The 18,855-nt window shown below is 39.6% G+C and overlaps 1 protein-coding gene across 1 annotated transcript in view; it reads left to right on the plus strand.

Moving 5' to 3' along the window:
- LOC147178062 (CD82 antigen-like) overlaps nt 1-18,855 on the plus strand; it is a 28,039-nt gene that overhangs the window by 5,100 nt on the left and 4,084 nt on the right. The window contains exons 2-3 of the mRNA XM_086072197.1: nt 9,031-9,104; nt 10,816-10,888. Of these exons, the coding sequence (XP_085928323.1) occupies nt 9,042-9,104; nt 10,816-10,888 (136 nt within the window). The 5' untranslated portion in view covers nt 9,031-9,041. The remainder of the gene's footprint in view (nt 1-9,030; nt 9,105-10,815; nt 10,889-18,855) is intronic.

Below are 18,855 nucleotides of genomic sequence, written 5' to 3' on the forward strand. Positions count from 1 at the left end.
TCATTGTGTTGCTTTGCAAACAGCCAGTCGGCGTTGGGAATGTACTTACTATGTCACACGCAGCAGTGGCACAAGCATAGACACAGCCAAATAAAGTTTAAAAACAGACAACACAGGATGGTGAGAAACTGATGGTCAATATCATTGCAGTCTGTGGGACCGGAAAATATACATTACATACAACACAACCGGCTTCCAATCCCGGCCGTGACCAAACCAAAAAGGAGCAGGCTTTTGGGGAATGAGGAAGTTGGCATAACTGCTGAGTGTATATTGACTTGTTTACAGCTGTTGAACTGTCAACCAAGTCAACATTTAGCAGCTAATACCACCACCAGTCATTAAATTGACTAGCAATGTTCAAACTTGTTCTCTTCTTCTGTTGGAGTAGGAGGAGGAGCCCCTCTAATTAAAGCAACCCTGGCATAGGTAGTAACCCTTGGAAAAAAAAAGCATATAAGAAATACGTCTGAAGTCTGTCTGAACATAGCATTACGGTATTAGTGACTCTAGTCTATCACTCTGTACCAAATGTTTAATATTTGCTTAAGTTAATTTTGGTGAACAGAGCATGAGTCTGTTTTAGTTATATTTCTTACATTTCTAAGATATTTTATTAATTTTTCTACATTTCAATGCCAATGTTGAATATTCTTGAAAATCTAAAGTTATTTGCTCTTGAAAAGCATATACAGTACTCGATTTAAGGTGCTCTCATAATTTTGGCCTGTCTGATTGGATTTTTAGAGCCTGGTGTTACTGTTGATACCGATATTTGGCCCCAAAAAATAAATAAATAATTGGCCGATTAATTAAAATATTTATATAGAATTTATTTTTTTGGTTAAAGGCAGTAAAAGCCTGGTTTTCTTGCAAGACATTTCCAATGAATGGGATATTTTAAATGCTTTGGGTGCACCTGACTTTTGTTCTGGTGCACCAAAGAAATACATTTGCAAAAAGTTAGTCTAGAAGAGCCCTGTCTGATATGCCCGCCTCTTTGAATCAGTTAAGCCCAGATTGTTTTCATACACGTCCAACAAAGACTCTCCAGCACTTCTCCATGTGTTGATGTTGCGTTTCTGACCTGGTTCGCCTCAGACCTTCTTGCCTTATTGTTGTCTCAGCCTTTTGCCCACAGTGAGAAGTTCTGCCTTAGTGCATTTGTCTGACCATGTGAATGGTTGCAGTTCTGCTACCACAAAAACAAAATGTTTCCCTGTCAGTGAATTATGTATTAAAACGTGTGAGTGATCATCCTTGAACATTGTATCAGGGTCCTTTGCGCCTTCCAATGACGTCACCTATCCGTTCACCTCGATCATTTATCTCCATATAAAATACAGAGAGTTACGTTTTTATGATTGCTTTAAATGTATATGTTAATGTTTCTGAATGAAAAAGGTGGGGAGGATTTCCGCTTATACCCCAACATTTACTGTCCGCTGTCGGTACCAGATGTTATCGGGCTACATTGTATGTAGATAATATATGCATATAATGTGAAATATTTCTTAAAGGGATGGTTCGGGTTTTTGGACATTAATCTGTATGGCATCCTCACCTAAAGTGGTGTGCAATCAGCACTGACTTACCGCTGACAGCATCCAGTGACCCGAGACCCGGTCCGGTTTTGGTCGAGACGAAAGTAGTCCAACAAGTTGGCTGGGGTCACGGAAATAAAGCGTTTTTCTTCTAAAAACAATTTGTGTTCAAAAGAGTAATACATTTGAATCACAAAACTGCACATTAACAAAAACTCAGACTCTATTACCGCCGGGCACTATGTTTCTGTTTGTATCGCTGCGTGGCGCGCTTCATATTCAGTTGACAGACGCGCGTTCCACCGTAATTATAACTTTGAAAACGCACAATAACATGTCTGACTACGACGACAATGTCTGTAGCACTGAGCCAGGTGTGTATCTTTATGAACCCGAATATACTGATGCTGATATTTGGCAGATGGATTTAGAACGGGAAGAGAGAGCGATAGCGAGGAGGGATAGAGAAGTGGTATAACTTGATCAGCTGTAGCCCTGAGAGAGCGGGTGACTGTCACTGACAAATGGGGTGCATTTGTTTGAAGTGCTGGAAAACCGGTGAAAAGTGTGCGGAGATTCTGGGAATTTTTTATTGGTACAGCCCGGGAAATCACGCGTCCGCACCGTTTTTACATATCGAACAATATAATATAGTGTGACGTGTCACAAGAACGTTGCCAGCAGATGTGGTTGGTAGTCTCACCTTTTTATTGGTCTTCACACAATCGGCTACTGTTGGCCGCAGCCAACGCCGAACACAAGCAACTTTACTCGCAAGCCGAATTAGCACACGTTACCAACACGTTACCAACAATTCTACCGCGAGACGTGCGATGCGTTCACAAACATTCGGACACAAGAATACAAAACAGAATGTGCAACACATGAACATACAACACACATTAGTTATACAAGCTTTTAAAGTTTATACAATCGTAACATTATATACTAATGGCTCTCGCTCTCCATTAGCTCTCTCGCATCAGGTAAACACTTCAAAACAACTTGGTTTGTGCGCGTCTGTCAGCTGGATGCAGTGCGCCGCGCAGTGATACAAACAGAAAAATAGAGCCCGGCGGTAATGAAGTCTGACTTTTTTCTAATGTGCAGTTTTGTGATGCAAATGTATCACTCTTTTGAACACAAATTGTTTTTCGAAGAAAAAGGCTTTATTTCTGTGAACCCAGCCAACTTGCCGGACTACTTTTGTCTCTACCAAAACCGGACCGGATCTTGTGTCACAGGACGCTGTCAGCGGTAAGTCAGTGCAGATTGAACACCACTTTAGGTGAGGATGTCATACAGATTCATGTCCAAAAACCCGAACCATCCCTTTAATAAAACATGTCTATGCTTTCCCTCTGAATAACCATTAACGACAATCCAATTGCTTAAGCCACAAAACATTCCCACTTGGAACATGTAGTGGGATGTCATCGGCAGTTAGGCAGGCCACCAAAGGACCCCCGATACAATCTTACAGGCCAATCACATCTGATACTGACACTGGCTGTGAAGTTAACTTGTCTGTATTGGGACTTTGAAGTGTATCAGGACTTCAAGGTTTACCTTGTGGCTACTCACCCGTTCGTCATTACTGTAACCCTGTCACAGTGGAGATTACTATTTAGTTTGAAGCTGTGTAAATTTGAAAGAAGAACGAAAACCAGAAACATTTGCTGTTGAGCCGAGTTTGTGTTGCTAAGATTATTGAATGTCAGTCCTTTTCAGTCCTGCTTTGTATGCCTACAGAAAGTGACTGTTGTACTGTCATTTCATTATGTTAAATTTTGGTCACGATTATAGATAGTGGGGTAAAAAAAAAAGTATTTGGCCAAAATCCAGTAGGAAATACTTTTTTTGCCCCAATGTATATTGTGTGATGATGAGTTTAGTTTGCTAGTTTAGAGGTTGTTGGCGGCAATATAGTTTTTTAGTGGTGTCCACTGAAGAATATAAAACTATTGTCACGCCTTTCTTTTGAGGAAAAACATCAGCTTTTGAAAGATGGGAGACCAACACCTTAACTACTAAATCAAAGTAAAGAACAGAATATTATTCATACTGTTCACAAAGAATGGTACAAAAGGAAAAAATGGCTTTGTGGATGTGCTTCGATTACCTAGCTGTTTCACTTTGCATGTTTTGGTATTGCTGTTGCTTTTGCTAGCTTGATTTTCCTGAGGAATTAGGCTGTTTTGCCTGGAGACATCCACTTTATTACATCCTTTCTGAGCGTATGGACCGGTTTGTTAAATTCATGAAAATCATGTCTGGTTTTTGTTCCCTGGAATTATAATAAGTAATATAAGTATCATACATTTAAAAATGTCTCTATAATGAACCGATGTTTGTTAGGTTGTCAAATGCAACACTTTCACACAATTGAGCGATCGTGTGAGTGTGGGTATTTTCTGGATACTTCTTTTGCCTCATCACCATGATGGGCAGTTGGCCAATCCAGGGTGTACCCTTCCTCACACCTTAAACAAACTGGAATGGATTCCTGATTCAGATTGTCACGTTTTAGATCTCTGCCCAGGCTGAAACAAAATGTGCTGCAAGTTTATGGGAGTACAATATCGTTAATTAAAATTATATAATTAGTAGCTCCTTATAAAGTTGCCAGTTCAAGTGTGAGTCACTGTTTCCATGGTGTATAAAACATAACAAAACAACAGCGATAAAAAATCTAAATAAGTTTGCTCCAACTTGTACGACTTGCTTGTTAGCATTGCATCAGAAAGCAGAAATGTAAACAATAATGTATTGCTCAGAGTAGTAGGATGTAATTTGTTCTTTAAATAAGTACGGAATCGGATAAACTGACAGCAATACAAAACTGCAGAACTAGAATTAACTAAAGTCTGGATAGAACAAACAAGACAGTAAAACGTATGCGTTATCTAAAATGTAACTTCTTGACACGCTGTTTGACTCAAAGGCTGGTGTACCTGTAACAATGACATTAGGAAATGTGAATACGAATTGTATCTCCAGTTCTATTTCTCTCTTTTCAGCAACTTTCCTTTTAGGGTCTTATTTGAGTCAGATATAGATTTTTTTTCAAGAATGCCTACTCAAGAGAGTAGTTTATAGTGCTTGTGATTGATTGATTGCTGGTTGGTAAAATACCTTTTAACATGAAAATGTCAACTGACGTTTGCTTTAGGTTTACTGTGTTGTACGTTGAGTGACAACAACATGATGACTTAGGCATGTCGATGAGATCCTGCAGTATATAATGCTAAAGTCTGTGTCTTTTTGACTAGGCCTGTCACGATAAAACCAGCTCCATTTACTACTCAAGGGCTCTCACGCTGAATCTGATGCGCCAAATGCGCCACTGTTGTGGCGAGGGGGTTGCCCCAGAGGTGGTTTGTATCCCTTGGTGCGGGATCTTAGGACTTTTACCACATACAAGTGGACATTTTTCAAAAAATTTCCTTGTTCCTAACCATAACCATAAATTTCAAAAATGTGGAAGAAAACCAAAAAAACATTAACATTCATCAGTCGTTTGAGCTTTTTCTATGTATGCTGCGATTTCCTACTGCATGCGTGGTCATTGAACGCACCTAGAGTCCATTGCAGAATGGGATCAGGTTAAATATTATTTTTCTTGTTACAAAACTTGTTTCTAAAACTCAAAAACACGTGCCTTTTTCATACGTTTATTGAAAAACATACCCACTGCAGATTTATTCGGGGGTAACTGCTTTGGCACAGCACCGCCTCCAAGAGTGCGTGTCAAGATGATTCACTCCTCAATACGCTAAGCACAGTTTAGGAGTCAGTCGTGACAGGAAAGTTAACTTATTACCCAGCCAGTGTCTTTGGTAAAGCCTGTATCTGACTGAGCAGCACAGGATTGCGAGGGTGTGTGCACGTAGCGAGTGTTGCTTTTTCGACAGGCTTCGAAACTCAAGCAATGAATAAAAACAACACCGATAGCTGTGGTGTGCTGCTAGCAATAATGCTACATGGCTATTAGCAGCGCTGATATGAAATGAGAAAGATAATTGCGTGTGCTTATGAAGACCCAATGGGACACATGCGAACCAAAATGTTTAAACTTTTGTTTTTTTTAGTGGTGCCGTCGGTGCAGGCGGCGTGGTTCGGCTTACCCGCCCTGGAGACCATGTTTCGTGTGTGTGCGTGAGTGAGTGAATAGAAAGGGGGGGGGGGCGCTTTACCCAGTTACTGACAAGATAGTGAAGCAACAAACCAGCGCGAGTGTTGCTGAAACCTATCAAGCAAATTTTTTATCATCGTGCAATTAATTGATTTATTGCATATCGCGACAGCCCTATTTTTGATCCCTTTGACCTGCTCATAAAGCTAAATGAGACTATGATAATGTCAGAAATAGCGCTGCGCTCACTAATGTTGCGGTCGATTTGGTGTTGGTGTCGTGAAGCAACACATCTTAGCATTGTTTTTGTACACTGATGAGGAATATGCAACTGCTGCAAAGTCCATTTTTTCAAATTCATCATTTCAGTATAAAGAAGCCACCAAGAATTTGTTGTTAACAAGTAAATGGAAAACTGAGAGGAAACAGATGGATCGCTACATAATTAATTGAGCGGAGAAACATTTTGCTGGTGCTTAATGGCCCACAAATGAAGTTAGTTGATGAGTTGGCCAACAACATATCACCAACTCGGGCAAAGGCATTGCAATGAGCCATCTGTCAACATGTCTTTATTGTATGTGGGATACAATCTTTTTTGAGTCAGATATAGATTTTTTTTCAAGAATGCCTACTCAAGAGAGTAGTTTATTTATTTATTAATCATTAAAATAAATAAATAAATACATTTAAATTAGCTCCCTGAAGTTAACACCTTTTTTTTTTTTTTAAATAGATCTATTATCTGCCATATGATTCTTCAAAATGGCCGATGCCGATATTCGTCAAAATCCTGAATATCGGCGCCGATCATCGGCCCGGCCGATAATCGATCTATGCCTAGTATAAATCGTTTTGCGATAACAGTGACATTACATAGGAGTTATATTCTATAATGATTGTGTGTTCTAGGAATCCTGCACTACACCCTGTGAGAAAGGGATACCACGAGTAAAAAATAGGACAGGGATCCTGGGCCCGTCAGTGATACTGGTGTGGTGGGAGTGGCTGTGCAGTGCCAAAACCTGTAACCTTGTGGCGGCCGTGGCTCAGGGTGTATAGACGGTCGTTCAGCAACCAGAAGGTCGGCTGTTTGATCCCCACTCTCCCCAAGTCATGTGTCGTTGTGTCCTTGGGCAAGGCACTTCACACACATTGCCTTCAGTGCTACTCACACTGTTGAATGTAAGAATGATTGGTGGTGGTTGGAGGGGCCGAGGTGCACACTGGAAGCCATGCTTCCGTCAGCCTGCCCCAGGGCAGCTGTGGCTACTTATGTAGCTTACCGCCACCGCAGTGTGAATGTGTGAGTGCATGAATAATGTATCCATTCCATTGTAAAGCATCTTTGAGTGTCGAAAAAAGCGCTATATAAATCCGATGCGTTATTATTATAAGCAAATTGAGGGCGAATGACAGGACTCTTCAGGAAGGTAACATAACAGCTGTGTATAGCAAATCAAGAGTAACCCTATAAGTGATGAAATCCCATACGCGTGTCTTCGGAGACATGCTAGTTGCAGTGTTTCCCACAGATTTGAAATCGACTTGGGTGGGTGGACTCCGGCGGTGGGGATGGGAGGCGGGTTGGACGGGAGGTGGGTCTCAGTCCTATTACTACGTCTAAGTGAGTGACGGCGAACTAACGTTATATGCGGTATATCCTGTCGCAACCTTTTTTTTTTTCTTTTTAAATATATTTTTAATAAATTTTCTTGGAAACTTCTTGGGTGGTGGCCAATTTACTTGGGTGGCCCACCCAAGTATTAACATGGTGTGGGAAACACTGTAGTGAGTCAGCACTGTCACACACACTTGAGTCATCATATGTGTTGGGAGTTGTTGAGCAGGCACATTGAGTTTTGGGCAGGGCCTCGGCCTCACCTATTCAAAAGGGATCTGACCTGAAAGTATTCACATTCTATGGAATTGCTCTCTAAACAATCACCAATCTATAAAGTAGCCGAGTGGCGCATAGTAACAGTAACCCATTTCCACTGAGGCGAATCTGGGTCACATGCGTAACCCTCACATTCACTGCCGCAGGATAGCTGGATAAGGGCCTCCATATTTCACCCAGATTGTCATCGATTTATTGATGAGTTTAAAACCATTACTGTACAGCGGGTGTAAGAGGGTTACGTGATGGTAACATGTTTTAGAAAACAGACTGCAGGGGGCTCATGTTTTAACAATATTTATAATGATAGTAAATCAAGTTATATTTTGTGATGTGTTTTATGATGAGACCATTTATGTTGTTATAAATTTAGCATTCTTTAAAATTTATAAATTCGGTTCTCCAGGAAAGATTTTGGAGGGTGGGTGTGTTCATTTCTGGTTGATTAATCTTTTGAGATTTAAAGTTACAGATTTTCTTTTGTGCTGCAAGTCATTCCACTTTTATGTATCATTGTGACATTTGATTGGTATGATCCGCAACCACCATGAATACAAGGTAAGGTGATTGTATGCAATGTGGACACGCCTCCTTCCGTGCTTACAGATTGAGTTTAAACTGGTTTTGCAAATGTAATCCTACAGATTTGAGCCACCCAGTCCTGATCAGACAAGCTTGTTGGAGCCCATTTAGAATGGGATTAAAATGACAGTTGGTGGGGAATTACATTTTTGCTGGCCTCTGTCATAGCACAGTGTTGCAACACGTTTTTACATTTTGTAAATCCGGTATCAGTACAGGATGTTAAGAAGAAACAAATGTCCTGACTGCATTTGTCAAAATTCTCTCAAAACACACTGAACCGAAAACCCATTTGGTTTAAGAACTTCTTTCGCCCTTGATGTCTACTGAAGTCGCAACAACCACAATATTTTGCTTTAAAAAAAAATGCCTGTACAAAATTGCAAACAAGATTTGGTTGCCAGCTATTTTGACTTGAAGTTGAATCTACTGATTAGTGAAAATCAACAGCACCTTTTGAGGTTACTTAAACTAGAATCAACGTCATGTAGTGGCCTGTGTTGGTTGTTTGCATACTTCTATCTAGAAGACTGGCACAGGCATGTTTCACGTGTTGAAGACAAAGCAAGACTAAACCAAGAGAAGCTTATCCCTAAAGCAATTCCACTTGGAATATAATTTTAAATTTTGATTCATACCTATACCTTTTTTTAAGTTTCTTTCCTCTCTCTGAACGTCTAAAGGACCTCGTACTATTTGTACAGATAACATGATACAGAGAATGTGCTTGTACCGTATGTTTGTGCGCTAGTATTTGTTATCAGTGCGGGAGCTTTATCCACTGCGCACTGCTGTGACTCTGTAGCACTAAAACAATGTTGGCTACATTTCCTGTGGAATTGCACTCATTCCCTTTCTCACCTTTACAGAAAAAAACATCATGGGGAAAGGCTGCGTGACGGCGATCAAGTACTTCCTGTTCCTCTTCAACCTCATTTTCTTTGTGAGTATTAGTATTCAAATTTAACAATATGCATGCACTGATGTAGATTTAGAACAGTTGCCAAAAATATGTCAACAGTGATGTGTCTTAGTCCATTGTATTAGCAAAGTAATTTGAGATCTGATTGAACCGCGAAGGCTACAGTTCGTTCACGCTGCAGGGCCTAATGCCCAATTCAGATTTTTTGTTAAAATACGATCTTGGTTTTTGTGTACTTGGTCACATTGCAAAAGTCACTTCGTAGAATTACGGGCATACCTCATTGACACGATTGCCTCATACAAACTGGCTAGTAAGTTTTTATCAATCTCCGCCAAAATGAATTTTCCCCCGGGTTAGCCTGCAATTTGAATAATTTTGACAGCTCACACTCTTCTTTGTAAATGTTATGTAAAATAAATAAAGTCCTCCACTGAATATGATCCAAAACTTTCACCAGTCATTCTTTCCGTTTCCGAGTCGCTTTTGAAACCTGACACTTTAGGCCCAATAGGTATCCAGTGACCTGTGTCATTTGCTTGACTGCCAACAAAAACCTCCCTGGGGATGAGCAATGGCGGTCCATTGAGTTATATTGTGTATTGTGACCAGTTATCCAAGTTAACTCTGGGAAAAGCAGTTTGACCAGCTAGTTTTTAAGTGGGCGAAGACTTAAATCAACATCCTCTCAGGCGTCTCAGCTCTCCCTCGTTTTGTATTAAACATGTAATCCTCCAAAATAATCCACATTTTTAATAAAATGCTATTTTCCTGTAACTGTAGTGAAATACAGTTCCAATTTGTTTTTAAATTGTTTTCTTTACTGTATACGTGATGCTGGTACTTGTATTCCATTACTACCCTAGCCTGGCTAAAAATGCCATTTGCAGTCATCACAAGCAAATGTGCAAAATACAGATTTTCCTAATGACCCTTAATTGCTACTTTGTACTATACTGCTAATGGAAAAGCAACAAATATATCTAAACTTTAAGCAACACATTTTTAAATCCAATTTGAACACATTCTGCCTGATTTTAACAAGGCACAATAGCAAACGGCAGTGTCTTGAAAATAGATGTTTTATTCTGTGATAGCAAGTCTGACCACCTTCGCATTTACATGCACTCTGGGGGAGCATTGATTACCCAGGCTTGACCTAGAACCACACGCTATGCAACTTGGTGTATATAAAATAAATTAAATGTGAAAAAGAATATCTTCTTTGCAGCATGCGTGTATAGTGCTTACCACATCTGCCACAGGGCTGGAGAAGTGCTGGGTTAGAATCTCGCTTCATGCACTACTGTGTTTGCACGGCTCCCGCAATTGTTTTCTCTGGGTACTCAGGCTTCCTCCCACATTTAATTAAATATGAATGATGGTCTAATTGCAAACGTTTTTCTTTTTTTTGGTGCAAATTTGTATCTGTACTGTAAGTGTGAATGTTGCTTATTTTATGTCTGCCTCTCGCCCGACATCAACTCTGATAAGAAAACATTTGTAATGACCACAGTTCAACCTGGAACATATTTCAAGCGTTTTCTGATTTCTGCATCATAGTTCTCCCATTACTTCTCATTTCCTTCAATAGAACAATGTCCACGATAGCAACTACATTTTTCTGTTATTGCAACTAACCGGAACAACCTAATGATGGGTTGCATCCAAATTTACATCATGTGTTCAACCCTCATTGTGCCTGACTAATTGGCCTATTTGCCTCTTTCAGCTTCTTGGGGCTGTCATCATGGGATTTGGATTGTGGCTCCTCCTGGACAATCAGAGCTTCATAGTTGTGCTCAGTAAGTCCCAAATTGAAATATTATTTTCACTTCAGGGAAACAGGATCAAGTCATAGTGGAAATTAATGCTGAGTGCTTTTTCGTGTAAAATTTGTTATTTACCAGCATATTCTATCAAAAAGAGTATTGTATTGTGTGTGTTTAGCTCCCTGAACAAAAAGACATTTGGAATTGATTTAATTGAAACTCAATGCAACTCAAAACAAACAAAAACAAAATAACAACAAACAAACAAACATGACTTCCTGTGGCAAGCCAAAAGAACATTTCCGTAATTAAGACTTTATTTTCCTACCATTGCTCATTGCTTATATTGCTTCTCTCTGAACAGTAGTAGCTCACAACACAAGATTGTGTGGTGTAATACAGAATGAAAATGGACTCTTGTGTGTCTGAGCAGTTCATGGTTAGGTTCCAAAGTTAGTATTTTCATTATTTAACTGAAACGGGAAACATTACTGGGAATGTAGAAGACAAAATCAATGTAGGATTCTGGAGGTACAACATTTAAAATACCTTAAATAACTGAACTAAAAATGACATATTTTTCCATTGTATGGTTTTTACTGATCCAGTGAGTTGTCTGAAATAGAGGAATGTAGGCCAATACAAATGGAGCCAGGATTAACAGGATGAAAACAGGCCAAGGTCTGGCTGCAGGCTCTAGGAATGTTTAAGTATCTTTGAATATCTGAAAGACAAATAAGAACAAAATAAAGGTTTCAGCTTTTATACACGAGAATACACACATTTTTTTCCGTTCACAATGACCCTGAAAAAGGTTGATGAAGTCCTTCCACAGAACTGTGAATATTTTGTTATGGCTTGTAGCATTTTATAGAACTATTCAACACATATGTCTAGCAGATTTTAATTTGTGTATCATCTAAGTTGTATTTAACAAAAAGTACATTGTCCAATACAAAGAATCTTTCCATTCTTCTCTGCCTCTCTAAAAATAAGCATTGCTCCTCTGGTTTACTTTCAATTTTGAATTGGCTTCAATGCACAACTTGTCCTGAAACGCTTGTGATTTAATGTTAAGATTACTGCCATCTGGCTCCCCGTGTGTGCCGTTTTATTGTGGTAAGTGCCAGATATTTCCAACCAGAGCAGAATGAGACCCCAGTTGCATGTGTTGCAATATTCCCTTCATGACAAAAGACCAATGCAAAAGTTGCTGGTATTGAATTACCACGCGTTTCACCCTGGATTGGTTGCATCTCGTTTGTTAGAAATCCTTAACAAATGCTCTCTAATGATAGTGTTTGAAAGAAGGAAGCCCATTTTACAGCGGAAATCTATGAAATAATGATTATTAGAATCCTCTAATTGTCTCACAGTGGGAACTGCTGGGAGTATGGTGTCTTCCGAAATTGTTAGCTGGTCTTGTGACTGCAGCTGTTTTGCCCATGTGCCAAAATATAGTCCACTATTCTCTTGAGACCTCGTTAAGTACAGTGACTACGTTTACACGCAGTCAATTTTCGGGTTAAGGTCAAAGTCCTTGTTCTGAAACAATCGCGGTAATACATTTACATGCGTGCTGGAATAAGGTACTCCTGTTTACATGCTCGATTGGAATAACCCGTTCGGACTGCGACGCGCGGACAACGTAATTGCGTAGATAATGTCATTTCCGCTTTTAACTTACTATACGTTCAATAATACATTATATTTATGTCACTCACCACGCTAAATAAAGTTGTCTGTTTCCTCCTCGCTCCCGAAGTGTGGTTCTTTGTCACATTTGTTGACACCGGCTTGAGTATTTCCGGTGGGTTACACGCCAGAAGCACAGACTTATACTTTTATTTACTGCATGTTAGGGGTGTGCTCAAAAAATCGATATGGCAATACATCGTTGCGGCCTCATTACAATACACGTATCGATACCAGGCGTCAGAATCGATATTGCTCGTTAATTTGTAAATAAGCAGTTAAAGTAAGGTTTCGCTCATGCACTAGCAGTGTTTGTGTGTGTGTGTGTGGGGGGGGGGGGGGGGGGTCTCTTGCATTGTACTAAACCAGCAGTCTTTGAAGTCAATTGCCTTCAATTAGTCCACGTGTCTCATGAGCAGACGAAAGAGACATTAGTGTCTTGGGTGTTTAGTTTGCATTGTAGCCTACTTATAAAAAATAAAAGTGTACTGCGAAGTCTGTTTTAAAAATAGCCCATCAGTGATTAGATACAGTGTCTTGCTAAGGAAAATTAAAACAGAGGAAGAATAAACATTTATTTATTTATAAACTTAACATGGCACATGTTTCTAGCTGTACCAATTTTTCTATATTTTGTTTAAAAACAAAATAGAATGTGTTACATGAAAAAATGCTGTTATTATTATTATTATTATCCCCAAATATTTCAAATAAGCACATTTTACACCTGTAATCTTAATACTTTGATATTTTTATTCATATCAGCTCATGCCTATTCATAAATGTTCCCGGTGTCAGTGAAAGCTGCTCCTTGCTTTGCAGTGCGTGCACATTTGTGTACACCAGGCATGCCACTTGGTGGTAAACCAGAAGAGATGCTAACGAAAACATTTTTGCCATCCAGCATAATAAACATATCATTTAGGTATAAATATGACTGTTACACTAAAAATGCAAGTCAATTAATGTAAAATATTGGAATATTTATTGCCTTGAAAATCATGTATTGGGATACATATGTATCTCGATACGTATTGTGAGGTTGTTGGCAATACCCAGCCCTACTGTATGTGTGTATTGGCACAAACTGGGCGTTTTGGCCGTAGAGACGCAAAATAACGTGAAAACGCAGCGGAGAAATCAATGTATTCAGTGGAGGCTCCTTTAGCAAGTAGGACAAAGTGGAGGCTCCTTTAGCAAGTAGGACGAAGCTGCTAAGTAGTGACTACAAGACCAGGATGCCTTGTGAATCAAATAAGCAAAGAAGACGAAGAAAAATAGCGAGCATGCGCACAGCAAAAATTATTGCCCCGATCGATCGAGGTATTCCAAATGTGTTTATATGAGCAAGAATTCTGGTTATGAAAGCAGTAACCCATTGCCTGCATGTAAACGTAGTCAGTCATGCCAAGAGATATATTAGACAAACTTTTCTGCTCTACCTCAGCTGTCTTGGTTCTCTCACTTTGCTGTAAATCTCCCTAGTGTACATAAAATTCATGTTAGATAGATTGATTAATTCTAACACTGAAACGGGCTAAATACTTGGATTCAATTATGGCACCACTTGATTATAAATGTATCATCCATGGAACACAAAAGGGCCAGATTTCCTAAATGCTAATCAACTTGCGATTGTTTGGTCAGCTAGGATCCAATCATGAACCAGAAGTGTCATCCAAATTGTACGTTTTTATTGGTTTATACAGCAAATATGTCATGTCCACTGCAATCATCTATGGGATTGAAGGGGTTAACTTGCCCTAAATTGTGGCAGTTGGATGCACAAGCACTGTATGTGCCCATGCAACGAAGCTAGCATTGCTGTTAAAACTTGGGACAGCACACACGGAAAACTGTTCTGGTAGAGTTGTCACAGTGGGTTGAAATGACCTCAGATGCACAGAAATACTAGTACAGAGTTGAAAGGAGTTTTGTTCTTGTGACTGGCTCAGCTCTTTGGTCATTCAGCGCTCCAGAATTGCATATGATACATTATGCTAACTTTTGTTACGTTAACGTTTGAAAAATGCTTATACAAGTGAAAAAGTTCTCCCCACCACCTCTCAGTTTGCCTGTGTTACACTGGGGCTGTTTTATGTGCTGATTTGCACCTGTCTTTCCAACAGTGGTCAGTGTTTCCCACATCATGTTAATACTTGCCACCCAAGTAAATTTGCCACCACCCAAGAAGTTTTAAAGAAAATGCATTAAAAATATATTTCAAAAGAAAAAAAACTTGTTGCAACAAGATATATGCATATAACGTTAGGTCGCCGCCAATCACTTGTGGATCCTGAGGCTAGAGGAGACGAAGTAACAGGACTGAGACCCACCTCCCGTCCAACCCGCCTCCCATCCCCACCGCCTGAGTCCACCCACCCAAGTAGATTTAAATTCTGTGGGAAACACTGCTGGTGGATGATGTACTCACTTTTTTACTTAAGTAAAAGTACAGGTATAGGTGCATTTTTTTTTACTTAAAGTAAAAGTATTTGTGGAATAGTTACTACAAAAAGTACAAAAGTACTCAATTTGAAATGTACTTAAATACTTGATTGCAATTCAGTCACACTTAAAGGTGCATTGTGCCGTTTAAAAAGGTGCACGCGCACCATAAACGACAGATTCTTCATTCGTCTTTCTGTCACTGTCGCTGTTAGTCACAGGACCGTGAGGTTACAGCTATAAGTAGTCAACTTGTGTGTGTGTGTGCGTGTGTGTGTGTGTGTGTGTGTGTGTGTGTGTGCGTGTGTGCGTGTGTGTGTGTGTGTGCGTGTGTGTGTGTGTGTGTGTGTGTGTGTGTGTGTGTGTGTGTGTGTGTGTGTGTGTGTGTGTGTGTGTGTGTGTGTGTGTGTGTGTGTGTGTGTGTGTGTGTGTGTGTGTGTGTGTGTGTGTGTGTGTGTGTGACCGTCAATGCTATGTGAAAAACACTTATGTCCATAAAAAATAAAATAAAATCATTTCTATGATTTTGGGATGTTTGCATTCAGTAATCACCCCAAAAACATAAAAATAAGAAAAAAGTTAAAAAAAATAAATAAAAAATACAAAAATGGACATAAGTGTTTTTCACGTAGCAGCGACAATATTTTAGTCGTTACCTGTTTCTTCCTCTTTTCTGAATGGCTTTTGATCGGTAGCAGGTGCTGTTCCGTCTTTTTTGCGTAAAAACGCATCTCTGAAAAACTGAAACAGGCTCACACTATCCTCCCGTCACTTCGAACAAAAGCCAGCAACGCAACGTGACGTACTCGCACTCAAATGTAGTAAAATAAAAGGAAAAAGTACCCTTCATGAATATATAGTACTCTGATACATGAAAAATGTAAGTATTTTTACTTCATTACATTCCACCACTGCTTTCAGACGAGCTATTTACAGACATCAGCCACATTTTAAATCACGTTTCATTTTGCATACACTTCTCCCTCTACCAGCGAAATGAACTGCGCTGCAATTTAGCATGTTTGGCAGCCCCAATCCGATTTGCACACGGTTAGTACATAAATTAGCTTCCACATCTGTTTCCTTTTGGAATCGAGTTAGCGCTGTTGTTGGCATTTTCAATAATGCATCAGATTTACATGGCACTTTCTCTTTTGCACGCTCAAAGCGCTTCACAATTGATACATTATTCACATACTCACATTCACACTGGTGGCAGTACGGCCCCTCTGACTACCACCAAACATTCGCACCAGCGTGAGTGTAGGCACTGGAGCCAATGAGTTGCAACACGCCGGCACATGACTCTGAGTGGGATAACCCTTTGGTTACTGGATGACGCGCTTTGCCTCCTGAGCCATGGCACGTATTTTAAGAATTGTTATTCTTTTTAGTCAGAATCCCTATTGTGATGAATTAGAAGTTACATTAAAATCCACATGTTACTGAGTTAGTCAGGAGGGAGAAGCTGAGAAAGACGAGATTAAAAAAAAGTTTTTATTTCTTAAATGTTAACAAAGTGCTTTCACATAAACAAACTTCCCAAAATAATATCTCTGTTTTAGTGTACGTCTCAGTGTGAGAACAAGCAGGAGCCAGAAAATCTGAGGGAACGAAAGATGATGATGCATACACACTGAGAACGTGTCACTATGCAGTGGGGGCGAGAGAGAGAGTGTGCTTGTCTTGAAGGAGATGAGGACATTTGTCTCTTGTCAGTGGCAGCGCTGCAGGTGTCCTCCCCTCAGACACTGGTCCCTTTCTCCTCTGTCCAGCATCAACATGCATCACATCAGCCCAGTGCGCTCACTGCCTTACTCACCACTGCACGTCACCACTCTGGCAAGGCCTCGCTGGGAGGCGGCGAGCGTGAGTCCGTCCATTTTTCTTCGTTGGTCATCGATGCAGTCATAGCAAAGGGTTAAAGTGCAGTTGACTGATTATCTTTGTATGCCGACGTAAGTGAAAAGCTGCTCAATGGCAGACTTTATATGAAGAGTCAGATGATCACAGTAGATGTGTCTGGGAATACACTGTTGCAATGCGTGTGTGATGAAATCAGCCTGGTGCTAATCATGTCAGTGTAGTTGTCTCCAGTTAAAAGCATTGACATAGAATTTTGCTTTTTTGTCAGCACCGTAAATTAAATACATCCCAATGTAGGTTTTAGTTGTTGCTGTTATTATTAATACGATGAGGCAGTTTGAATGTGTGGCATTTTAAGAGGATTCATGCCATGATTTTAATTGAATCCTTTGATATGGAATTACAAAACACAATATTAATATGACACTTTATGTGTAAGGGACTTCATTCAAACAAGCTGTATGATGCGAGTCAAAAGATGAGATATTTTTTCTTTATTTATTTTTTTACTGGATCACATGATACGGCTGTATTATATATTATAATTTCATGATATTGTCTTTAATTGATCAACTTTAACATTGTCATCATTACCTTGCAATTAATTCTGTCTGTCATTTCCACAGAATTTGCTCAAAAACGATAAAAGCATGCCCCAATGAATTTCTTTTTGAAAGTGAATACATTTTACTACTGAGTATTTCAATTATTGGCACAGTTATCATGGAACAATTATAATTGTGAGGAAAACAAAGTTATTAACAACTAAGATTTTTCAAACTTTTAATACCAAAATGCCTATCACGCTTTATGTCTTAAATGTCATAATTTGCAATATGTTTTCTGCAGATCCTAAATCAGGGGTGGGTACACTCTGTCCTTGAGGGTTCAGGGTCTTGAAGGTTTTGGAGGTTTCCCTCTTCCAACACAAGCTGAATCCAATCAGCAGAATCATTATCAGGCTTATGCAGAGCTTGCTGATGAGCTGATCATATATCAGCTGTGTTGGACAAGGGAAACATCCAAAACCTGCAGGACTCCGGCCCTCTAGGACCGAGTGTGCCCACCCCTGTCCTAAATACATTTTTGCATAGGATTTTTCGCCTATTGATTCATATGCCTTTTCCATGACAACTAACACAATTACATTGCAAATGGTCCATCTTTGTCCCTCAAATTATCTTTACATTTTGCCGTTACACTAGAGGGATCTGCGATCTGAAGAGGCAGCCATGTATGCATTTGTTCAAATGTCAGAACTATTCCACTTCTTCACCATTATTACAATTCGCTGGCTTGTACCTCTGAAATCGACACTTTTCAGGAGATGGCATGTTTGTTCAACCATAAACATTGCATCATCAAAGAAAGAAAGCCATTTTCAACACTTTAGATTGGTCAATAATTCAGAAAAAATGACACCCACATGTGTGGACTTCCCAAAAGTATAAATTTTTGAAAGAAATATGAAATTTGCCAAATTGACTTACAGGCTTTCGTCCCGACGCCAGCGACTTGTATAAAGCAGTGCTTCTCAATTATTTGTTTGTTGTATATAATAATTTGGTGTTGTAACCATGAAGTGTCATAAGTTGAGGATGCCCTATACCAGAAAAAAGGGACCCAAATTAAACCAATAGGACAAAAACACTACACAGGTGAGCTGGTGCCTGTCCGTTTCCTTTGGGTGAAAGTGGACTGGTCGCTAGCCACATTACAAAACATAACATATTTATTATCCACGGATGCCTCTGGAGGCTGACACTGCACACTCCACCTTAACTTTGTTTCGTTTCAAAAAGTTTTGTCTTCAGTTCATTCTGCAAGTGGCCTTTAAAATGCTCAAATTTCACAAATTATCTGAGTAGCATCAGGGTTAGTTTGTGTTTTGGTTTGAATTGCGACCAAGATGTTGTCTTACCTGATCCCATTTATCCAAATCACTGCATTCATGCACCCACGTATTCACCTGTGATCATCATTCACATTTA

The sequence above is a fragment of the Leptonotus elevatus genome, chromosome 3, assembly GCF_054856555.1.
Source record: "Leptonotus elevatus isolate MCC_2025b chromosome 3, RoL_Lele_1.0, whole genome shotgun sequence".
In the NCBI taxonomy this organism is placed as follows: domain Eukaryota; kingdom Metazoa; phylum Chordata; class Actinopteri; order Syngnathiformes; family Syngnathidae; genus Leptonotus; species Leptonotus elevatus.